The sequence below is a fragment of the Chiroxiphia lanceolata genome, chromosome 13 (assembly GCF_009829145.1).
Source record: "Chiroxiphia lanceolata isolate bChiLan1 chromosome 13, bChiLan1.pri, whole genome shotgun sequence".
Lineage (NCBI taxonomy): Eukaryota > Metazoa > Chordata > Aves > Passeriformes > Pipridae > Chiroxiphia > Chiroxiphia lanceolata.
The window spans coordinates 17,775,576-17,801,598 of NC_045649.1; the positions used below are offsets into that span (position 1 = coordinate 17,775,576).

The 26,023-nt window shown below is 41.8% G+C and overlaps 1 protein-coding gene across 3 annotated transcripts in view; it reads right to left on the reverse strand.

Moving 5' to 3' along the window:
• Positions 1–25,136, reverse strand: part of CDH8 (cadherin 8) — a 153,844-nt gene extending 128,708 nt beyond the window's left edge. For 2 of the 3 annotated variants that reach the window (XM_032701382.1, XM_032701381.1), the window contains exons 1-3: positions 24,700–25,136; positions 9,083–9,173; positions 8,727–8,989 (exon numbers count right to left, since the gene is read on the reverse strand). In XM_032701382.1, the coding sequence (XP_032557273.1) occupies positions 8,727–8,989; positions 9,083–9,164 (345 nt within the window). In that variant the 5' untranslated portion in view covers positions 9,165–9,173; positions 24,700–25,136. Of the gene's footprint in view, positions 1–8,726; positions 9,174–24,699 lie in introns of all 3 variants that reach the window. The other variant, XM_032701383.1, reaches the window with a different exon arrangement.
• Positions 25,137–26,023: the final 887 nt, after the last annotated feature.

Here is a 26,023-nt window from a genome sequence, read left to right on the forward strand (position 1 = left end):
TAGCTGGCGGCACGACTGCTGTAAAATAAAGGCTTTGAAAGGAATTCTTGAAGGGGAATTTTTACACTAAGAGGGAGTCCTCAGGAAAAAGGAAAGTTATAAATTACTCTGCATCACTACAGGTGTTCCTCGGGGATCACCGGGAGGCTATTCAAATACATTAATATTTGCCTAAATATCTCTAGGAAAATTATCTACATTTATTTTCAATGCTATGTGCCTCACACACTGCTGTCAAATAATAGTTACCCTTAAACACTGCCTGAAATATTTTTATTGCAGCAAATTATTTCTGTAATAAAACACAGCACTGACATCCCCAGCTTTGTCAAATAACCCAAAAAAATACACCACCAAAACCCAGACAGAAGATCCTCAGCTGTAAAGTCCTTGGTCTGTTGCACCACACGTATTATGCCTTTCTTTATCTTTGACTTTACTAGAATAGAAGGAAAACCCAACTTTCAAAACAGAACTTCGGAGAAACAAAATTTATGCAAACTCGTTCCCATTATTTTTACCTGCAAAGTCATTTTTCTCGTGATTCCTGCGAGCGTGTGTTTATTACATCCTAAATCTGCAGTGCTGCCCACCAGCCAAAGAAACCAGCCTTTCTCAGGTGTGACTCACGAGGTATCACCACTTCACCTCCAGAGCTCTTACTGGAAGCCTACAGACACCAAAGGAATTAATACCAAAGTATTCCTCATTTTAATGTAAAATTAAGGGGTTTGTTACATGAATCCCTAGAAAACTGAGGAACATCCTATCAGGACATGAGAACAAGAAATAGACCCTTTTACTTTAGTGATTGAAACAACACATTCTGGCACTTTTGGGAAGTCACAACTACCTGCAAGCTCATCCGTGGATGGGAAATACATTTGTCAAGTTCAGCAAGGACAAACTTTTAGCAAAAAACTACCATCACAATTGGCACTAATTGGGAGTTAAATTGACAACTGGAACTGAAGTATCCTGACAGCACCAGGGGTGGGCCCTACAGGTAGGAATTGAAAACCATTTACTGGAGCAATGTTGGAAAGACTAAACGATCATAAGGCATCTGCAGAATATCATGTGGAAGGCTCTACTTAATTTTTCATACTGTCACTTCAGCATTTTGCATGCACACTTGGACAACATTTCAATTCACTGCGAGAAAGAGAAAGTGTTCAGATCAATCTATTGAAAAGTACACAACTTCCAACTCTTTACAAACAAAATGTTAAATGTTAGCTTTTTTTTTTTCTTTGGAAGATTAGACATTTTTGTGGCTTTAGAAAAACATGACAAAGAAATTTAAGTGAATAATGCTCTGGTATCATACAGCATTCCCTCTTATTAAGAAAAAAAAAAAAGAAAAAAGAAGAAGCAAACTAAAATAAAATCACAAAACACAAGCAACCAACAACAAAAACAAACAAAACCCCAAACAAACCCCTTACCCAACTTTTAAGTTATTTTTCACATCACAGATTGTTTCCCACTTCATTAAAGAAAATACAGACAGCTTAGGAGGTGCCTGGATTCATAAATAACTGATAAAATATCTCTTTGAAGTTATAGCCTGTCCACTTGTGTGGCTGATGTAAAAGTGTTTTAAGTTGTCTCTACTTAAACTGTGGTTATATCCCCCAGACTGGAGATGAGGGAGTATGAAAATGTTCAGCCTTACTCAGTGATGCTCCCAGAAACCTCCAGAAATGAGATTTTCAGTGCCTGAAGATATGTCTTGTTTGTTAACTCCAAGTGAAATCAGTAAAATATTTTTACACTGTATTAGAAAATGAGAGACTGTCGGCTCAGTCAAACTGTTCTTGTTTAAATTTATACTTTAGATTAAAATTTCTTCTTGGAACTTGTACTTAGAAAGAAAAAAAAACCCATTACTTTTATCAGACTTCTATTAAATGTTGTATACTGTATTTATTGTCTTTGCAGCTACGTTTAATTAAGAAGAGTTTTTCTTAGACCTAGTTACACTCCTGCTTACAAAGCTGATTTAGACTATGCAAACTGCAGCACTCTATGCACTATACAGTCACCTCTTCCCCTTCAGAAGCACACAAAAGGCAGGGGGAATTAGTATTTTCCATAAAGGATGCAGTAGCAAAATAATTGATACATTTCAGCTTCTGGGAGTTTGTTAAACATAAGTAGGAAAATTAGTGTATAATTATGGTTGCAAAACAACAACAAAAATTGAGGGCTCAGAAGGCAGTGTTGACTTTGCAACATTTCAGATATTGAATATTTTATGGCATGCATTTAAATCATAGATAACAAAACATACAAGTGTGTATTAGAAGAAAAAAAGGAGAAATCTCCATAATATGGGGTTCTGATTTATGTCATTCTGTGAAAACTCTTACAAAGGATTAACATAGGACTATGTCACACCCTATGAAACCTGTCCTGGGGCTGTGCTGCACCTACATTTCACAAGGCTTTTTTCCACTCAGGGAAGCAGCTCGTAATTCATCCCTTAAAATAATAATAGCCTTAGTTCTATACATTTCTGGTTTGCATCACTTGAGTACAACAGCCTTTCCAGGCAGCCATCATAAAAAATCACAAGCTCAATTCAGGAACGAAAAGGAAAACATTCTGAAGGAACTTGTCTAATTAAAACCTTGTTTACTTTGCCTGAATGTATCACTTCAACAGAACTAGTCATGAGTTTAAACAAGTAACATTTTGCCATTTCCTTGTTAAGAGAGAAAATGTGTGCTGGTGAAGAAACCAGAGCTTGCACAAAGCATGGCTAATGTAGAACATACAGCTCCAAGCTATTTATAAGTGCTCCCTGCATTTCCAGGTTTGGTTTTTACAGTAACACAGCCTGAAGCACTTAACTGTGAAAACATGATGCCTCTCCACTGCTCCTCCTACAGGAAAATGATTTCTCCTCTAAAGGCCTAACCCAAGCACCCTCACATCACGGGAAAAATCTTCATTGCTCTAAACGGCAAAAGTTGCCCAACTCCCTCATCCCACAAGCCATAGAAAAAAGTCTGTGTTTAACTGTGTGAAAAGACACAAACCACCTAAGTCAGAAGGCAGAAAAGCTCCACAGTCACACTAAAACACCCACCTGAGCTCTCTCCATAAGGAGCTGACCCGGCTGTGCTCTTTGTGAGCCCCAGTCACACAGTCTCACTGGTTCCCTCCCATGCGGGTTTTGCAGAGCACCTTCTCCCAGCCCTGGCACAGACGTGCCACAGCAGTTGTGCATGGCACAGGGGCTGCTCTTCCCTGCCCAGCTCGTTTTCCAAATCTCTCATCACAGAGACAAAATAGGCACCATGTTATTTTGTGTCCAGAAACAGGGAAATTCAAAAGAAGTCCAGGGAAAGTTCTGGGAGAACCTGGGGAGTGTTGCCAGTGGAGTGGTGTCAGAGACAGTGCTGACCTGACTGACCATCGGTGTTCTTTTGTGTCTGGACCCAACTGCTGATTCATTTATTGTGAGTCAGAGAACATTGAAAAAACCCAAACAAACACCTTTGGTTGCCTTCATGCCCTCTTTTGTTCTCTCCATGTTTTGTCAAGTTTAACAAGGACAAGTTCCAGATTCTGCACCTGCGATGGGGCAACCCCAGATGGACAGATGGATTTGGGAATGAGGCTGGAGAGCAGCAGCATGGAAAGGGCCCTGGGGGTCCTGGTGGTGCCAGTTGTCCCTGAGTCAGCAGTGCCCTGGCAGCCAGGAGGGACATCCCTGTCCTGGGGCATCAGGGAGGGGATTGTCCCGCTCTGCTCTGCCCTGGGGAGGCCTCACCTCAACATTGGGGCAGTTTGGGGGGGCACAATGTAGGGAAGGGATTGAGCCATTGGAGAGTGTCCAAAGGAGAGAAATGAGCACGATGAAAGGCCTGGAGGGGACATACAGGGAGTGGCTGAGAGCACTTGGCTTGTTCAGCTGGAGAAGAGGGGACTGAGGGCAGAGCTCATCAGGGTCTGCAGCTTCCTCATGAGGGGCAGAGGAGGGACAGCTCCATCTCTGCTCTCTGTGAGCAGGGACAGTAGCCAGGGAATGGCTGGAGCTGTGTCAGGGCAGGCTCAGGTTGGATCTCAGGCAAAGGTTCTTCCCCCAGAGGCTGGTTGGGCACTGCCCAGGCTCCCCAGGGCAGTGGGCACAGCCCCAAGGCTGCCAGAGCTCCAGGAGGGTTTGGACAATGTTCTCAGGCTCATGGTGGGAGTTTTGGGGTGTCCTGGACTTTGATGATCCTTGTGGGTGCCTTCCAACTCAGGATATTCTATGATTCTGTGATTCTACTTACAAACAACAACAGTTACTACATTAACTACACCAGATTTTTGCTTAAAAACTGTTATTAAACCAGGTCCTAACCCATTTAAAACATCCCGAATAACACATGTTCCATAAAACAGGAGCTACAACACCCCAAATCTGGTTTTCTAATGCTTTTCCATTTTATTATCTATGTCATTGTGGATTCAGTGACTGTCTCCTGTGAAGGAACAGTGGCATTTGGTACAGCACAGATTTCACAGCACATCTGCCGTGGTGCTGTAAGTGCATGCAGAGGAGACTGAGAAAATGCAGCAGTGGATATCAAGTAAAAGTTCTGTCTAACTAATCAAGTCCACAGGGACAGCATGCAGTGTCACAAGACATATCACTCTACACTTGAATGAGGTTGTCAGCCATGGGGAGGCTGCAAACTGCTGACAGCAATGTGCAGTATATGGAGCCTTATAAAGTAGGCACAGTGGCTTTGTAAAGTTCCTGTTTCTGTGGGTGAAGGGAAAAAAAAAGAAAAGAAATCAAGTACAAAAGGGTATTTACAAATCTGCCTTTCTCTGTTGCTGTGGATAAAACCAAACTCTTTTGAAGTGTGCTGCACGAACACGAGAAAGGTTACTTTGCAGGTTTCTCAAAATGTATATATACATTTCTAAGTGTACAGATCAAAACAATAAGGAACTTATTAAAATAAGAAAGATATAAAGCTATTAGTGAGCGTCCAAAGGAGGGGCACAAAGATGGTGAAGCATGAAGCTGTGTCAGGGCAGGCTCAGGTTGGATCTCAGGCAAAGGTTCTTCCCCCAGAGGCTGGTTGGGCACTGCCCAGGCTGCCCAGGGCAGTGGGCACAGCCCCAAGGCTGCCAGAGCTCCAGGAGGGTTTGGACAACGCTCTGAGGGACAGGGTGGGATTGTTGGGATGTCTGTGCAGGGCCAGGAGTTGGACTGGATGGTCCTTGTGGGTCCCTTCCCATTCGGGATATTCTATTCTAGGATTCTATGAAAATGCCAAATAAATGTGATATGAATACAGGCAAAAAATAAAATCCCCAAACTGGAATGTTTGTGGCATTATATAGAGAACTCTCATAAATTCAGCAATCACCTTAAGAGATAAGTATTCATACCCTTCTTTACAGATGTGTGCACTCAAGGAGAGATGCTTATTTTGAACTTGATCCTACTGAATATGATGACTAAAATTGACATTAAAAGTACCTATTGCTCAAATCCATTCCAAGAAGTTGAAGAATGACAGCAAAACATACTCAAGTCACTCAAGAAAAGCACCTCACTTTAAAAAAGTGGTCAGGTTAATTCCCCTTATTAGTCTCCCAGATTATTCCACTTATTAGAGCAAATACATTGAGAATGCCTTTATTACTATATATTCCTGCAGGACAGCAATGAAAAAGCACCTTTAAACATGTGCAGTTGCATTGCAACACTTAAAGCTCTGAAGAAGGGTCTTTATGCCTAGAAACTCTTTCTCCTGGAAAAACTGAGCAGCTTAATAAATGACACTACATATAAATCCTGTCTTGACAAACTTTCTCTGCACTCCAGAAACTTTGGTACAAGATCTTTTTAATTAACAGAAGGAACACATGGACTCTACGTCCAGGCTTTTATTTGCAAAGAGATTTGTGTTCTGTCTGTGTTCTTCATAATTAATCTCAATTTTCAGTTCTATTTTGCCAATATATTCAATTCAATTCCATTAGAATCAAATGCTCCTACTCAAGGCCTTTCCACACACTAACATGAAAACCATTATTTAAGTATCAATTTTGCTCTGAGCAGTTCTTAGCTGAATTTTCAGTGGGTTTTGAAGGCACATTTGAGAACATACAACAAATTCTGCCTCTTTGTGTGTATTATTTCTGTCTGTGCAAAACTTATTTTTGTATTTAGTCCCTAAAGCACCTAATTACATGTTTGTACAAACCATACATGGCTATGAAAAGGATCAGCCTCACTCTACAATAGTGTAGAGACAAAAAATGCAACCAAAATCTACATAATTAGATTTGCTTCAAGGAAATTTCCTTTGAAGCAATGAACTGTCAATTAAAAAATTTGTTTGGAGATTACAGTAAAAACCTTCAACATGTAAAAAGCACACGCCAGCAATACTGCCTCTGTAGGGGCACAAAAGCATATTTCTATCCAGAAAATGCAGCAAACAGGTGGCACAGGTTTGATATCATTCTCTCCACACTGTTAAGCCTCTCCACACTAATTCACTATATCACATTTTACTCAGTGTCCTTCATTTAAAGTCTGCAAAAAAAAAAAAAGAAAAAAGAAAATCAAGGGAAGTCACAGAGCAGAAAAAATAGTCAAAAAAGAAAGTCACACAATGAAGGAGATACCCCAGGCTTGCAAACCCCTTGCCAGGGGGCAAAACTGAAAGGCTGGAGGAAGAGTATAAGTGAAAAAGCGATGAGGAGGAACCAGGTAAGTGCAAACCTACTGTGAGTCCTGAAAAGCAGGTTATTTTTAAATTGCAATGGATAACAAACCCGTGAGGGTGACAAAGGACAAACCACAGCCCAACTTCACGGAGCAGGAAAGCGTTTTGCTGGTGACACTCTGCACACCTTTAAGTTTCGGGAAGAAGGGTTGCCAAGAACTGTGATTGAGGGAGTCGCTGCTTTTGCAGTCGGGAAGGATTCAGGGCAGCTCTGAAAGCTGTGGAGCACCTCTGCTCCCTCTGACTACACAGCAGAGTCTGAAAGCACTCACAGCACTCGTGAGCCTCAGGAAAGACAATAAGTCAGAAACACGGATGAGTGTTCTGGAGAGCGAGAATAAAAATGCAGAGAAGAATTGTAAGAATATTTTAAGTCATTTTAATGAATAAATCTCAGATTGCTCCCTATGGGACACAACTTCACTTCTTGCTCGTTTCCATCTATATCATGCAGTGGTTTAATTATGCAGCAGCCTCAACAAATAGATTGTCACAGCATTTTAGAGTAGCTAATTCTATTCAAAATGCCTGCAGAAGATGGGATAATGTCTTTATTGGTTTGGCTTAGTTTAACCTACCCACTTCTGTTCACTAATGACTCAATTTGGGATATTTTAACCACCAAAAAAACCCTAATATTGTAAGAATATTGAGACCTGGATATGCTCTGAAAAGCAAAGGACTACAAACACAGGATTCTCCTCAGCACTCAAAATCATTTTAAAAGCTCAACTAAATAATTCCAAAAAGAATGGGTTGAATAAAACATTTTAAGATCTGGAGTAAGCACATTGCTGTCTCACTGAAATTGAGATATGTTACTAACCACAGAAAAATAAATGAGAACAGATATATAATACCTGATATAAATGTAAATTGGCACAGCATCAAAAGTCACTGGATACAAAGCTCATTACACCTTCTGACCCCAAGTTTTGATTAGAAAGTGGTTAGAGTAGGGAAAATTTGGGAATGCACTTGACCTGTGTTCTCTTCAATAGCAGATATGACTATTGGCAGTCCCTGTATTATAATATATGCTATCCATTTAGCCACAGAATTTCTAAAATTATCAGGAAATTAAATTATCCATGATTTGGGTTGTCTAGATTTTTTTACTCCATTTCAGTAGCCAGCTAATATGACAATAACATCCCTGGTTATTCAAAGAGAACTGAACTTTAGTGGTAAACAATTCAGGTATTTATACCTGCTCAGTGCCAAATGTGCATTTATGAACAGATCATTCTTTTCTAAGAATAAATCTACGGATAATTCATCCCTGATGGATACAGATGGCTCAGAATCTCTTTTAAGTGCAAAGCTGATTCACTGACTGGAGGTAACTCACTGAGCTACAGAACAAACTAATGCATGGCAACAAGCAAAGGTTTAAGGCAACAGGCAAGCCAGGACACGCAGAACAACATGATAATTTCCCCTGTGTTATCTTCCTAACTCTGAAAGTAAATTACAGAATCCGTGGCAATAATATTATTTCCTCTGTGTGCATACCAGGACCTTCTTATAAACCAGGACCTTGTAATTTGCTGTAAATCCCAAGCTTCCCTTCGTGGTTTTTTTGTTTGTTTGTTTGTTTGTTTTTTTCAATAGAAAACAACCTATAACAACCTTTTGGAATGCACAAGAACATATTGCAAAGGGCTGTTTTGGTACAACTCTTCAGCTGGCAGAGGTGAGGAGTGGTGACTAATGATATAAAAGAAGGGATGTGTACATGCTTGTGGGGGCTTTTTGACAAATGGAATATGCATAATTTTGTTGAAAATAGCAGGTTAGCTCACCAGGAGACCATGCCCTTAAAATGAGGTACATCTAAAGTATGGATATTAGAGGAGAATTTTGGAATCACAAAGCACCCCAGATTCAAATTCCTCAGAAGAGCCTGAAAGGCTGAAGACCTTCTCATGCCACACATTTATAAACTCAGAGAAAAAAAAAACAAATCTTGCTTACCCGGCCAACCAGTATTGGTTCAGGTCCAGAAAATTCTTCTAATACAAACATTTGATTCCAAACCCAGCCTCTCTTGGAACGGTTCAAAACTCTTTGTTCTTCATTTAGCCTTTTTAGTCCTGTACTGGATCCACTTGGTAGCACTTGAGATTGATTCATTGGAGCCATATAAATGGAAGGAAGGACAGTAATCCATAATATTATTAATGGAGTCCATGTATCCATAAGCATTTCCGTTAGTCTTTCTGGCATTGTACCACGAGCTACGCAAATCACCACAGAAATGAAATTATTATTTTGCTTTCCTCCAGACTGTAGCAATCCAATTCATCATGCAGTACAGAACATTTACTTACAGCTCCTCCATGTGTTTACAGCACAGTCAATGTAAAAATAGCTCAGATGATAAAAACATGATCCATTGAGTTTTTCAGTCATTAAAGATTCCTGGTGGGGGAAAAAAATAAAATGGTCAACTCAGTGACTAAATAGCCTAGGAAAGCATTCTGAAACATCTTACTTACTTTTACATCATGAACAATACATGTTAGGTTTTAAATGTGTAGTTCATAATATTATTGCATATTAAATGGGTTAAAAATTAATTAAGTGATTCTGTAAATTCTGTCATTGCCTGAAATAGTGAGAAAAGACCCAGATGAATGATTACACAGGCTCGGGAAAACATTTAATTCTGAGAGCTGGAGGTGTTCCAGGCCAGGTTGGACAGGTCTTGGAGCAACCTGGTCTAGTGAAAGGTGTCCCTGAACACAGCAGGGGGTTGGAATGAGATGATCTTTAAGGTCCTTTCCAACTCAGACAATTCTGGGATTTTACCTGCAGTTTTTCTCAGGGTCTGAAGAAGCTCCCAGCCTTCCTGCTGGCTGGGACAATTTAATGTGGTCAATCATAAACACCTAATATGTCAAACAAAATAATATTCTTGTATTCTTATTCTCCTTCCTCCACAAGAAAAGAACCAAAACCAATAAAACAAACTTCTCCTACGTGTACAAGGCTCCAGCAATCCACTGGCAATTTAGTCATCACCTCACTGCAGCAGCACATTGCCCAGCAAAACCTTCCCAGCCCAGCAGAGGAACAGCACTGGTAAATCCTCTGTGACATCCATTCAAACCAGAGCACTACCAGACCCTAAGGAAGCTCAGTTATGCACATCTGCACTACAGATCTCACTGTCTCTCTTTCAGAGAAAACACACAGTCGTGTTTTACTTCAAAGACATTTTTCTTGACAGACATTTGGGAGCATTTTGTCTTTCTTTCCCTGCCCACCCTTTCATGTAGCAGAAGGTCACATCAGGTTTCATCTCAGGGTAAATATTCCTTGAAATACAACCTAGCAGAGCTGATGCCACTGTGATGGCAAAACCTGAAATGCAGCCATGGATCACCTGGAGAGCTTGATGGGACGTGGTTCAGGGGAAGGGCTGCATTACAGCTGCTTAAAGAGGCTGCACTTCTGTCAAAAGATTCCTGATATATTTTCTTTAACTGATTCATATCCAAGCCATCTCTCACTATATCCAACAGAGGTAGAAATGTCTATTCTTAAGCTTACACTGTGTCTTAGGCTGTTTTTCTCGATTTAAAATGAGTTCTCAGTGTTACATGCCTATGAAAATGCTGAGGGCTTAGGGTGGTTTTTTTCTGATAGTGGAGGTTTGTTGTTCTTTTCTTAGGTTCATACACACTCATGGCAGAAAATATCTGTAAGCATGTAGAACACCAGTAAAAGTAAGCTGTTATTTTAAAAGCAATGTAAAAAGTATTTTCTTTTTTATAATTCATTAATTGCTAAAGCAGCTGTGAAATCTGCTGCACAAAAGTCTGAAACTGTGAGAAACTTGTCTTGTTAGAAGGGGAGAAGAGCTGCTACCAAAGTAAAACTCAATATCTCAAGCAGCACGGAAGAGCAGGGAGCTAATAGTGCAGTGCTGGGACAACACATCCAGGATGAGGGAATATCCATTACAGACACAACTGTGAGGCTGATGGGCCTCACTGCCAGCTGAGCTGGAAACAAAGAAACCAGAGAACACAGCAAGCTCCTGCAAGGAAATTTGGGGAAAAATGTGAGGGAAGCAAGAGAGGCCTTCGATCCCTCATCCTTCTCTCCATCCCAGAAAAGGAGGAGCAACAAACAGTCTCATGGCTTGATGGGAAGGGTTGGTCAAATCACCACCTGAAAACCCTCTTTAGTTGAGGGAATTAAATGGAGTTTACTGCTTCCTGGGACGTGATAAAAAGAGATTTCCTGGGGCACATTTGGTGGTAGAAAGTATCAAAAGAGAGAAAAAGCTAAACTTTCAGTGACAGTGGTGAAGTTTGCTCATAGGGGTTCATATCCCCTTTGACATGTGGGGGTGTGTGCCAGCCAGGGCACAGATTTTTCTGATCTATTCAGTGGAGCAAGAATCAAAATACAGGATAAATAGAACCACTTCAAAACAGAGTACGAGTCATCATCTTCAAACAACATCCAGGATGAAATTCAAAACTGGGGGTATAAACTGAAAATCCAACTTAAGAGTCCTTTTCTGTAGCTGAGTTTCCAGGTTTTATTTTTGACCCAGAAACAGTCACCCCAGAAACAGAATAGTATGTTACACCTCACTCTGTCCAAACCTTAAAAACAGCCAAAGTGGGTCAGGATTGATTTTCTTACTCTTCTAGTACAAGTCGTCATAGTTCTATTATTATTATTTGGTCTTGTTAATAAAGAAAGCAAAATGCTTCTTTTCATATTCAAGAAGCTTTTTGAAAACAATTCCTAATTAATCTACACAGGCTGCCTTCTAAAAGAGATGAAATAAATGAGATAAAACAATGTGATGCTAGCAGAAACATTTTTGTTTGAAGAAAGAACAGGATATTTGGGTTTCAGACTGTCACTCCTCAATCCTTGGCAAGCATTAAGTTCATTTCAGTGCAACCCTCCCTGGTTCCTCCCCCAGACTTCCTGCTTGTTACTCTTCACTTACTCCTATCAAATTTAGGTCCTATCCACTCACACTAATGCTTCAGATTCACTGTGACTGCAGTGTCCTCACAGTAGCTCTGTATTCAGCAATACCTTAAGGCAAACGAGTCAAAACCACATCAGAAATGTTAGTGATGCACATCCCGTGTTGTTAAACCTCATTCAGTGGAACAACCCCGTGGAAGCACAGTTACACAAGCTCACTGAACACCAAGCTGTGGGATTCTCAGCAAAGCTGGGCAAGTGTTGGACAGTGCAGGGCAAAGAAAAGAAATCCACTGGGCCTTTGGCACATGCTGGTTCGGCAGAGGAATGTGTTCAGCATGTAACAGAGCTGGATAAAATTCTCTACAGTTTAACCTGCACTGCAGGAGCATTTTAAGAGCTATTTGAGAAACAGACCCTCCTTTAGGATTCACAGCTCTATCAGTGAATCATGGCAGCAACTTTGTGCAATGCACGGAGATAGTATAGACCTCAGATTTCTTTACCAAATTGAGAAGTTGCTTTTCTTCTCCATTCCTGGAAGCAGAACACCATGGATGTGATTGGGAGCTGATGGAAGGCATTATTAAATACTTGGCTGTGCAATTTTCACATTTGCTAATAGGAAAATCAAGAAATACCTGGCAGCTAAAAAGCAATCTTCTGGATTAGATACGTAGGAGAAACTGATTTGGCTACTGAATCAGGTTGCTATTAAAAAGCCACATGTAAAGGCAGACCTGGCAATCAAGGAGGACCAGAGCAGGTAAGGCACAGTGGCACTTCCTCTTCTTGTATTATGCCAGGGTCTAAAGAAGTGGTGAGTATGGAATGACAGCAGAATTATTCCAGTGAAGCCAGAACTACCTTTTGCTAAGCAACCAAAAGAGGACAAGTACAGGGACCTTAAAGAGTGCATTTCATAGAACCACAGAAACACAGAATGAGGTGGGTTGAAAGAGACTTTAAAGCTCATCTCGATCCACCCCCTGCCATGGGCAGGGACACCTTCCACCAGCCCAGGTTGCTCCCAGCCCCGTCCAACCTGGCCTTGGACACTTCCAGGGATCCAGGGGCAGCCACAGCTTCTCTGGGCAACCTGTGCCAGGGCCTGCCCACCCTCACAGCCAAGAATTTTTTCCAATATCCCATCTATCCCTGCCTTCTGTCAGTGGGAAGCCATTCCCCCTTGTCCTGTCCCTCCAGCCCCTTGTCAATAGTCTCTCTCCATCTTTCCTCTTGGCCCCTTCAGGCCCTGCAAGGCCACAATCAGGTCACCCCAAAGCTTTTCTCCTCCAGGCTGAACAATCCCAGCTCTCCCAGCCTTTCCTTCCAGCAGAGCTGCTCCATCCCTCTGATCCTCTTGGTACCTCCTCTGGACTCTCTCCAGCAGCTCCATGTCTTTCCTACTACTCCATCCTCATCAAGACTTTGCTAGTGTTGATAAAAGTGCTTTTTTTGCTTTGAATTTCCACATGTTCAAATGGCTTTGGGCTCTTTCCTTTAACAGAACTTCACTGTTGTTCTAAGTGGTCTCCCTGTACAATATATACAACTACAGATAAATTCTAATCCAGCAAAGCTGTTTACAAAACAGCTTTAGTTCTCCATTCATCCCTGAGAGGGGAGAGTGATATTTAAAATATAAAGAATTTCTTTAATGTAGCAAATAGATGAAAGAAAATGTGGCATTACGTTAGGTAGCAGAGATTCAAATAACTGTGTTATGTTTCAAAAACTTAACTCTGTGTTCATAAATTTTGTTCTCATTTCACAGCCCATAGAGAAGTACAGATAAAGCTGAGTGGTTTGTTGTCTACTTACTGTAGGAGCTGATAGAGTTTTAGAAAAATATTATTCTCTTCACAGGGACTTGAATCTTGGAGCACTACTCATAAAACTCTAGGCCATGGAGTGCTTAAGTCTTGTGTAAGTACAACACAGAAAGTGGTTACAACAAAGCAGAAGTTTATAACCTCACAGTATTCACACACCAACTTCAGAAATCAATGCAATATACACTACAAACTCTTTTGGAACTAAAATCTACCCAGGTTACAGGTTCAGTCCCTGCACAGTTAGAGCCAGGTATGGCAGCAGACAGCTGCAACAGTTCCCATTTTGTGCATGAGTGGTGGAAAGCTTTACAATGTTATGATGAGCTCTGATGGGGTTCTTTTCCCAAAAATTACTTTAAAATCATTTTGTAGCTTTAAAAGGTGAACACTGCAGTGCAGTAGATTTGTTAAAAAGATTAATAAAGTTAATAAAGGTAATAGAAGATATAAACTACTTACTGAAAAAGAAGCAAAATAAGATCATAAAAAGCTTTAACTAAAAAAAAATTATTTTTTTTTTAGTTAAACCACAGAATATTCATCTGGTCAAATGAACCACTTTATTACAATGCCAGTGCACTGATTTACACCGTGATCTTAGTTTAAAAGATTTTATAGCCACTTTAGTGTTTTTTCACACAAGAGACATGGAGGGTTGTCTTAAAAATTACAACAAAGTCTTTATTTTATTCTCAGTGTTGATATGCAGCATCTAAGCCCTTTGACCTCCCTATTTCATTATGGCAGATTTTATCAGTTCCTAAGCAACTATTATCAAGGTAAACCCCCCCCTTGAGTACTGGTTTCTTTAAATAATTTACACTAGAAATACCAGACAAAAGTTGATGATTTTTGCCTAAAGTTGTTTGGGGGTTTTTTTGTGGAATTTTCAGGATCCATTATATTTTGCACATTAAATGTGTAATTTCTACCTTTGATGCTAATTCAGTATAAGAGAATCCACACTGCAATACAAGCAGCTTCAAATAATTGATGAGAGGTGTTCATTTACTGACCACCCAGAGAGTTCCAGTGGACTCTGTGTGATTCCTTTAGAGCCTTGAAATTCCACCCAGACACCCACATGGGCTTCTTATCCAGAAGAATTAATTTAACTTAATGTCTGCCAGAAACAAGGATCCTTAACACTACAAAACAGAGCTGTGGGTAAGTTTTCATAAAGGTTAGGAGAATAAAATAGGAAGGTTAAGCAGGTGTCCTTGATAAAAATTTACATCTTGTGGCTTCCTTTATCTGAAATTCATTAGGCAACAATGAGTTTCTCTTTACACTATCACACATTTTCCACAGCTCATGATCAGGGTTTGTATTTCCCCTCTCAATAGGTCAGGAAAACTGGGATCCACTATGGCTGTCTGTACACAGGTACGTTGTACCAGTGTTTCCTCTGGCATCAACCAAGCAAATTCCTTATTATTGCTAAATTTACTCCTTTTTTTTTTTTTTTTTTTTTTTTTTGCCTACAGCTATTTCTCAGTTTCCTGGATTTTTGTCCCCACAGTATCGGAAATATCTTTTCGTTTGGTTCTGGTTTTTTTTATTATTATTATTATTTATTTCACACTGTTCTTGTTCCTTAAACTTTTTTAGGTTTACTTTTACCTCTGTAGGTATTGGCTACACAACAACTTATGCTTCCTAGCCCCATTTCTCAAGGATTCAGACAGGGTCCTTTCCCAACAACAGCAGCAACACGATGCAAAGGCTTCCCACCATGATAAGAACCACTATATTTCCTTCACTGATTCCCAGCTGGCAGCACAACAGAGCCTTAAGTTTTCAGTAAAAAAAATACTAGGTCTCAGTGCTCCAGTCCCACTTGTAGGAATTCTTCTTGCTCTTCGTCATAGAATCACAGGTAGTTTGGATTGGAAGAGACCTTAAAGCTCATCTCATTCCACCCTCTGCCATGGGGAGGGACACCTTCCACCAGCCCAGGTTGCTCCAAGCCCCGTCCAACCTGGCCTTGGACACTTCCAGGGATCCAGGGGCAGCCACAGCTTCTCTGGGCAACCTGTGCCAGGGCCTCCCCACCCTCACAGGGAACAATTGCTTCCCAATACCCATCTATCCCTGCCCTCTGTCAGTGTGAAGCCATTCCCCCTTGTCCTGTCCCTCCAGGCCCTTGTTCAAAGTCTCTCTCCATGTTTCTTGCAGGCTCCCTTCAGGCACTGCAAGGCCACAGTTATGTCACCCCAAAGCTTCTCTTCTCCAGGCTGAACAATCCCAACTCTCTCAGCCTTTCCCTACAGCAGAGCTGCTCCAGCCCTCACCCTTACAAGGACTGTGATAAGGTTTTTAATTTGCCAATAAAGTGGAACAAAACCAAAGTCCACCAGAACCATGACCAACAAATAACCATGTCATCCTCACCTGCACACCTTTGCTCTACACTCACCCTGTTTCCAGTACATATCCGTTAAATTGTACCTGAACGTGATTGAAATCCTCTTGGATAAGGCAGCATTGTCATGCTGCAAAGGAATGAATACTTCTTGCCATAAATAACAACTCCTATTCTTCAGTGGATTACTCATTTGGGCAAAGATCAGTCAGGTACTCCCAAAAAATTAAAATTAAGAAGCGATTCTCCACCTAACTGTGAGACCAGAGGGACTGAGGCTGTAATCAGACACGCTGCCATGGCAGTAGCTCAGATCCTGCTCACAGTGCCCACTGCAAAGTGCCACTTGCATGCCCTGGCTAGACTTTACTGCCTCTTATCTGCCAGCAGAACTGTGTGTGCAGTCACTCCCTAACCCAGTTCTGTCAAAATGATCTTGTTAACTTAAACGCCTTTAATAGTAAGGTGTTTTTAAAGCCAAATCATTTTGACAGAGCTGGGTTAGGGCATTGCTCATGCTATTATTCCACCAAGAGCAATTTTAATTTAAGAGGTTCTTATCCCACCCCCCCCTCAGCCCCCACAACATGCAAGCTACACATTTCAAATAATTCATCTCCATCCCCATCCCTTCTCTATTGCAGTCCCTGCAGTTGTGCTGTTTGTAATCAACACTGCAAGACACATCAATGAAATGTGGGTTAACAAAAGAATTTTCAACAAAACCCTGTTTCAAGAAGTCTTTTCCTTCAAGTTTTTAACCCACAACTAAAAAGCCCATAAACTACAGAACGACGACAGGAAGTTTTGGAAGCAACTGTGCTGACAAAAAGCATGTGAAGTTTGACTATATGCTTCAGAGAGCAGTCAGAGAAATAGTTGAATCAACAAAACTGAGTGGAGAAGAGGAGAAAACAGGCAATTAGGGACAGTAAACTTAAATCTCTGATGGACCCATGGCAATCCGGTGTGCCTCTGTTCATCGGTGTTGGAAGATTTTAGGGATGGAAGCCTCCCCCCTGCCCCAACCAGGCAACATCAAACTGCTGTTCAGACCAGGGGAACTCCTGTGAACCAGCACATCCCACTGCACAGGCAGAGGGGCTGGCAGTGGCCTCGAGCCAGCAGCCACACTCCGGGCCAGGCACGTTCCAGGCATTGCTGGAAGTCACAATTATCCCGGGGAGCTGCACTGAATTTCCCCGACTAACAGTGATTTTAAGGGACTGTTACGTCACCTGGAGTTAGCTGGAACACAGAAAAGCATTAAAGCATTATCCACACATCCTTTCCTCTGGCCAAGCACCTGAAATTTCAAAGGAAGGGAAATGAGATGGGAAGTGTTACACGATTGCAGGAGGGTGAATTATACTTCGTGCTGTCAGGGGATCCTGCCAATGCAAGTGCAAATCTATTGTCCGAGTTTATTTTGACATATTACTCATGGCAATTTGCTTATGGCTGCCTGGAAAATCAAAAGGAGACATCTAAAGCATTATTTATTTCAGCAGCAATGGCAACAGACACCATCTCTCTCTTTCTTTACCCTGCACACGGAGTAAATCAGTGAACAGAGATATCCCACTTTATTTTTTTTAAGCTTAGTCATGCACTGCTACTCTTTACAGTTAAACACTTCTGAACAGTTCTTTAGGTTATTAAGTGAGTTCCTAAGCTTGTGTCAAATGCTAAGGGACTGCTTTAAGCACAGGGTTAGTCTCTGCACTGGATAGAGCTGATGGAGTCCGTGTACTTGCACTGAGGAAGTACAGACATGCACAAATGCACATGCAGGTACAAAAATGTAACAGTTTCTTCAGTATTTAGACCTTTAATATTTATTGAGAGGTTCATTAATCAATCTAGAAGGTTATTATTAGCAAAAGTGGGACACTTCAGTTTTAGGGGTCTGTTTCAGAGGTAGAGAGAAGGAAGGTTTAAAAAAGCTTTTCTAAGATAAATTCCTCTTCCTTAGTTTCCTTACTCTTGTGCTTTAACTGGGAAACACCATAACTGGTGGAGATGAGGATATAGGTCATTACACAACTTGACTAATGCTTTGGGATAAGGAAAAAATTACATGTACATGACATTGAAATATATCTCCCTTAATCAAAGTAATCTATTGTAACAAATTGTTATTCTGTGACTTCTCAACATGATACTTAACATCTACAAAGACTATTTTAGATAAGTGACTATCTATTTTTTATATATATAATTTTTGGCAAATATTTACTATTAGGAAATCCCTTTCTGAAAAAATCCAAACAAACAAACCCCAAAAGAGTATCCTGAACCTGTGATGTAATGCTATTTTTTTAACTTCTACTGGTATCAACAGAATTGCTTATTGGGGATATTTTTGTTGCTCTTTGGTAGTAAAATCAATATGGGCCAACTTTATAGCTGCCAAGGCTCAGACTCTTTGTATATAAAGCTGTCAATCTTTCCAGAGGTGTTCACTACTTTAGAGAACCAGAATGCATTAAAAAAAACCCTCACCAAGTGTGCTGTTAGAACTTTCAAACTATTTTTTCCCTTTATGATTCCTTGCACTGTGTAGTGCTCAGGATTTTCGGTCATGGATCCAACAGGAATGGGACAAAGAGGCCCCATGTGCTCCACAGTTGGAAGCTGAAGTTTCCTCTCCAGTGAAATGTGTATCTACAACATTTTAAGGTTGTTTTGGGTTTGTTTGTTTGTTTGGGGTTTTTGGATGTGGGTTTGGGTTTGTGGCTTTTCCGTGTGTGTGGATTTTTTTGGTTGAATTTGTTTTTCTTTTTCATGACAGCTGATAAAAGAGGAATAGACATTAAAATGACAACATGGCTATTTTAGCTCTACCATAGAACAAAAGGTGTTTGAAACTGTCCCTTTCAACTCCTTGCACTTAGAAAAGAAAAAAAAAAAAAAGAAAGGTTTGGGGATTTATAGGAGTCAGACACTCCACTGATGTGTGTCAGAACATCACTTCACCTCATGCCATTGTGCTGAGAATCCCATGAGGGAGGCTCAGAACAGAAGGACAGACAACCAAAGCGGTCCAGAAACTTAAACAGAACAAAAATAGTTGCATCAGTGTTGCTTCCATCCTGTAGTAAGAGGAAGAAGTGATCTGAAGTCATTTTTATTCTCTCCAGTCCACTGATTAAAGTGATTTTCCTTGGACTAAAATAGAACTGCATTGCTTATAGACTTAACAGCCTCAGCTCATGCCAACCTCATCCCTCACAGCCATGACTGCTCTAGGAAGGTGTATTACAGATTTTGAAGACCTACATCATTTTTAAAGGAGAGAAGGGAAAAAAAAGCCAAGTTGTGCACAACACAGAGAGCTCATAAAAAGGGAAAACAGGTTGGGCTGTGACTGAGAAAGGTGTTACCCATGCTCTGCCTGGGGCTTTGTTTATCAGGAGAGTTCCAGCAGCTGGGATGTGCTTATCCTGTACTTCCCGAAAAAACATTTAAATATTAATGAAGGACATAAATATCTCGCTTTCTGGGCTTCTTTTTCAGTCTTTATATATATATATATATACAACAGAACTTTCATTTTTATTGGGTTTCTTTAAAGAGCGTTAAGTGTTCTCTACAGAATTAAACAAAACATAATAATTAAGGAAAACCCCATAAGTTTTCCTGGTATTTATTTGGATTCAACTAAGAATATAAAATTATGAGTGGACATCATGACTCAGTGAAAGCTACATATGTATGAATACGTGTGTGTACATAAAAAAAATCTTTTAAAAGGAAAAACGTTAACCTACCTGGACTATGCTCATGTACATAAACATCCACGTGTGTATATGGATTGCAACAAATCTACTCAAATCTCTTCTGCTGAGACATATGAAATTAGAAGTGAAGCTTTTCAATTTTGCATCCTTGAATTTGATGGCAGTTTTATCATTGATTTAAAATGAGTTGTTTGGAAAGAATTAAGGGTTCTTCAGTGTTAGACTTATTCCTTCGGCAGTTGCCAAGTTGAGGTTTTGGGGTTTGGGGGGTTTTTTTCCCCCCATTTATTTGTTTTGGTTTTTTTAATCTAACTTTTGGAAGTGCGCAAAAACTAAAGGCCACAGACTAGAACACAGAACTCAGTCTAAGCTTCAGTGACATTAAGTTTTGATGATCTGTTACTTAAAAGGCAATCAGAGCTGTTACATTTAATCCATGAGAGAGATTCACATCTGAAGTGTTGCAAAACTCAATTAGTGAATTGCACTCCCTCTTGGGTGCATACAGTCCATTTGCATTAGTATTAAGGGCTTGGATATAATATATATACATATAAAGACAAATATGTATTCCTCTGTTTGTATTTATATTACATATAAACATAAAACTATAAAATATATACATGCACATGATTATGATCATCAGTGGCTGCAGAGGAAATGGGTTTGTCAGAGTTCCTCAAACGGAGTTGAGTGTTGGAGCATTGCTTCCCTGCAGAAAGGCACTTCAGCCAAACACACACCAGATTAGAAGGTTGAAACTATGAACTCATGACTGCCAAGACTGACTGTTTTCATAATGTTTTGAACTCCCAAATCTGTTGCAAAGACCTCAACGAGACACACTGAGAAACACCTTCCTGAGCTTGTCTATGACTCGGGCACCACAGGGCACAGGGGACACTTCCCCTGGAAGGTTTCCCTTGCCCAGCTCTAGGACTGGCAGGCACTGCTAATTTACAAGCCAAGCCAAGGTGCTGATCATTCTCAATTTCAAATGATTTTCACAAGGTACATCATGATCAGCACCTTGGAAAATCAATTCTATGAGTGTTATCACTGCAGCTCATGGATGAAGGCTCATGACTAAGGCAGGTAGAAATCAGTCTTTTGTCTGGAGTCAGGTGCTTTGAAATCCATTTGTTGGTAACTGAACTGGTTCAGAAATACTTTTTTTTTTCTTTTCAGCTTGCATTTACTACTCCAGATACCATCAGTACCTAATGTATTTCGGGAACAAAATTTTATTAATGCCACTGAGTTGGCATTATTTACTTGATTTACAAAACGAGAAACGTGCCGAAGAGATTCTAGAACAAAGGGATCTGTCTGAGAGGAAAACAAATAAATATATATATATATATATATATATATATATATACACACACATTTGAAATCTCAAATTGGACTTTACCTTGTTCTCTGTCTGTCTACTGCTCAAATAGTTATGTTTGGAAAGATATGAAGTGAGCCACCTTTTCTATGGCAACAACACTAAGAAAAATGTTGAGTTTCCATGATCTAATTTAATTCTATTGATGTGATCTTCTGGTAGCAATGATGCTTAAAATGTTCCAAGCTCAAATTGCCTTAGCATTTGCCTCCCACTGCAAGAATTTAGGTTTTATTATTTTATACTCGTAGTTGAAAGACTCTTATGACACCACTTTAGTGTATAATGTAAGCATACTACTGTCAGTATTAACAGTAGGTCAGACTTTAATAATATTAAAATGGAAAAGGAATACTGCTAAGATATATGGTTATGAGGTATGCTATAAAAATACCTGTTTTACTAAGTATCATGAGCAGCTGCTTTCTGTCACAAAGCACACACAACCATCACTTAGAAATACACGGCTCCGATAACTTATAGGACATGTTCACATTTCCTTCTCTCTCATAAACTCAAAGGTCAGTATTTCTTTCCCTTTAAAGACTCTCAAGTTTTGGTAATTAAATGATCTGTGAGTATCAAGAGTCAAGTGAGTGGGTTCCAGGCCCTGATTTTCAATAAGTGTCTGAAAAAGTCCCAGCTAAAGTCTGTAGGAACTTCATTTCAAAATGAAGATTTAAAGAGATGAAACCTGCAACTGTGCAAGAGGAGATAGAAAATTCAGGAAGTACTTCAAGGGGTAACAGACCTAAATCTACATCCATGGCTGTTCTTGGAATGGCTGTGTATCCTGAAGGAGGGAGTACAAGTATATTTTTTCCAGAGAAGACAATGCATCATATGTTAGCAGCGATCCAAATACAGTGTCCAGGGATCAAATAAATGTATTTGATAAGGGTGCAACATGGTTGGAAAAATCCTGATGGTTACAAGTGATAAAAAGTGAATTTAAATCTGATTGTGGGACTACTTCTCCCCTTACAACTCTGGTTTGGACTTCAGTAGCAGGAGCTGATGGGAATGACTAAAGGATATTGAAAAAGCACTGAGTGACTTCATCTAAGGAGGATTCTACTTCACCTCACAGTGATGAAAACTTCCTTTATTTTTTAATGAAAGATGCAGAAGGAGTAGCTGTCCTATATGGGGATACTTCTTGTTAAAACCAGTTGCATTTGCTAAGCAGGCACACGTAGTGGTATTGATTTTTTAATATTGAAGAAAATGTCCAAAGTTAGTTTCTTGGCCAGTAGCATGCCCAGTTAACAAATTGCTCAGCTGGATAATTTAACCAACTTACACGAAATACTTTGATCTCTGAGGACACTGAAGGCCCTCAGCTTACAACTAGACATGGAAATCAAAGTTCTCCACAGCAAGGATGCAAGTTTTGGAAAAAGGAAGGACTTAATAGCCAAGGAGAAAGCTGGGAGAGAGCTGGGCTCATTCTGTAAGCAGTAAGGTGGAACAATAAGGTTTAATGGATTAAAATATCATGTAATAATCATTTCCTTTCCCAGGGTTCTTCTGTCACAAATATCCACACAATTAGGCTGGGAGGTGACACTATAGAGAGTTTTTGGGGTTTGATGTTACCAGATTTTATGGGTGTGAAATTTGATAATTTCACAGGTATGCAAAATACTGACTCCTTGTAGATGCTTCATCATTTTATTTAAGAGAGGCAAAATATGTGCAAGGGTAATTTTTCAGTCTTCTGGATTTATTTTTTACTTACTTATATTTACTGAGAAGTCTATTGTCAAATCTCTGCTGGTTCATAGCAGTCTAGTATTGAACACAGAGGAGGATCATCATTCATACAAGAGCACTGCATATTTTTCCTTCTCCTCATTGCAGAGAAACTCTTAAAGAATTTCCAAAAGAGGATGAGTGAAGTTAAGAGGATTCTTTATCTATAGCTTTGGTAGTTATCAGCTCTATTCTTTAATTGAAACTGAAGTGAGCAGCTGTTAGCGTCCCTTCTATTAAGCACTAACATGGTAGATTTGAAACAATAAACAGTTAATGCTATTTGAGTTCTTACAACCAGCATCCCCCAAAAAACATCTGGCTGTGATAACCAGAGCCACAAATGGTGAGCCGTTTATGAGATTAAGTTGGCTGTTTAGAGGTGTCAGCCTTTATAAAACTTGTATGAGTGTTTATTCCTACTTTCAGAGGAGACAGACTCGTTTGCATGAAACAGAGCGTGTGTGTTTGTGCCTGCCTGAAAGACAGAAAGAGGGAGGGAGAGGCGAGGGTACAGACTTTGATACCTGTTGGCAACACGAGCAGGTTTGTGTAGAGCCGTTCTGTGCCAGGTTGGATTGATTCCACCCTATTTAGTCTGGTACTAAACGCAAACTGTTTGAATTGAGACAAATTCAAGACATGACTGAATAGCAACGAACCGCAGAGGAATCCCTGCCTGTGTTAAGTAGTGTCACCTTCATGGCGGTAGGCAGAGTCTAAATAAGGATTTGAATTAATCTCTTTTATATTACCCTCCTAGAAGCTGCCATAGGCTTTCTGTGCTGAAGCTTTGCAGTACCTCCCAGGCTCCCCAGCCAAGCCCGTGCTCAGGTCTGATGCTGCCTAGCAGGGATGCTGCCTGGCAGCTCGGGGCTCCCGATTGGGATGCTGCTACCCGGCAGATATTGTAGCCAAGCAGAATGGAAAGACGTGTTACTCCTCTGCCTCCCTCAAAGGCAAGATGAAGCGTTTAGTGGCACAGCCAGATTCCGGGGGCCACAGAGTCCTACATTTCTTCTCTGAGAGCCTTGGCAGCGAGGGACTGGAGCTGAGGAGCTTTCCCCCTCTCCCAAGTTTCAGCTGGGTGCATTCTCTGTTTAGTCAACCAAAGCAAAACAACTTGTGGGACAAGGATGACTCCTGGTTAGTTATGGCTAAAGATTCATTCCCATCTGAGCTTTTAAGAGGAAGAGCGGTATTTCTGGGATGCTCTCCTCTCCGAAAGTAGGAAAGGAAGCTGTGAAGCCATTCCTATTTATTTACTTATTTAGGGGGTGCAAAGCTTTTGGAGGAGGGAAGATGGTGATAAAACAGGGGGATTTCCCCCCCTCACGGTTCTTCCAGCCTCCTCCTCCCTCATTTACATATCTGGCTGGTGGGTGATTTTTATTCTCAGCACGAAAACTGCAATCTATTTCAATGCATGAATGCAGCCCTGCATCTATTCAACACAGTGAAATAGCCCAGAGACTTATTGTACTAAATAAGAAAACAAGGAAAAGAAACGGGTTCTCCAGCCTTGGAAACAACCCTCTGTGATCCAAAGTCCTTCTGATCGTTTATAGGGGGGTGAAGAAAGGAAGGAAAATAAACCACCCCCAAAAAAACCAAACGGGAGGAGAAATACAATTACCACCACTTCTCCTCTCGTGGGAATAATAATAATAATAATTTTAAAAATCCTAACAAGCGTTTTCATTATCGGGAAATTGAAAACATCTTGACCGAATGAGGCACCACAGTTCAGCCCAATACCGCACCTATGGACGAGGAAGGCGCTCGCACAGCGCACCTTGCACGCACACAGAGCCCAAGTCAGACAGAAACCCGCGGAGCGAGAGCCCTCTGCCAGCCAGCCACAAATTGTATTAATAAAATGAATACTCACTCTTTCAAGGAGCAAGGGAACCGCTCGCCCACAGCCACTTCACGCACGGATTGAAAGGGTGAGGTAAAAAAACATCAGCCAGTCCCTGGGAACAGGCAAGATTCTCCAGATTTTCTTCTCATGCTTTCCGAGGCTGCTGATGCTGGAGGAGACGCTGGTTGCTGGGCTTCCCGGCTCTCTGTGCCTGCATGCTGGAGTGCAGTTATTAATTTCTCCCTTCGCACGAGCCAGCGGCAGCAGCACGTCTCCAGGAAAGCAGGGATATTCCAAATAAATCCGCTAATTCTGGGGCTGAGCGCGCCGCCGTGCCTGCCTGCCTGCCAAATGTAACTGTGAAGCGATGTGGAAAAGTGAGCCGGGAGCCTCCCCTGACAGCTCTTATTGGGCTGATCTCGGAGGCAGGTCTAGCGCTGGGAAATTCGTGTAAGCACTTTGGGGTGGTGGTTTTTTCCCCCTCCCTCTCCCGCGCACCCCGCCTTCCCCCCGGCGAGGGAAGCACACAACTTTTCCAGGGCTGGCCGTGCCGCCCGCTCCCCGCGGCCGCCAACTCCGCGCCGGGGCATCTCCCTGCACCCGGGAGGGAGGGAGGGAGGGATGGAGGGAGGGAGGGAGGGAGAGCGGGCGGAGGTGGCACCGGGCGGGCCCTGAGCCGCGGGGCCACCGGGGAGGCGCCCGCCGGGGCTGGGACGTGCCCAGAGCCCCCCATCCTTTGGGGCGATACCCGCCGGGAAGGGGAGGCGGGGAGACAGGCAGCGGGCACGGGGGGTGCGGGGGCACACGGGGGGATGAGGGGGATGCTCCCGGAGGGGCCGCGGGCAGCTCTTCGTCTCCGTGTGACAGACGCTGCAGGCGGGCGCCCCGGGGACAGGGAGGGCATCCTTTAAAAGCCCTTCTCCCAAGGCGCCCCGGGGAACCGCAGGCGGGTTTGAACGCTCTCCGGCGCTGCTCCGGAGCCGCGGGTGGCGGTCGGACGGGGAGCGGGAGCCCGGAGGCAGCGCCGAGACCTCCCCGCAGCAGGAGCCGGCTGGAGGGCAGCGCCGCGCAGTAAGTCCTTGACCCTCGCCCCGCTTCCCAATCCGCTTTGTGACTGACAGCGCTGGGATCCGGCACAGCCCGGGAGAGGCTCGGGCATCCTGAGCGCTGGGGATCCTCACCTGCCTTTGGCTTAAAGAGCTGAAGGTGGCTCATCCCGTCCGAGGGCTCCGCACGGGTCCGGGCTGAGGAACCCTGCGAAGGGAACCCTGCCTGCCCCGTGACCACCCTCTTCATCCACTGAGTTTGAGTTTTCCCCCTTTTTATGTTGCATGGGTTATCCATCAGCAGG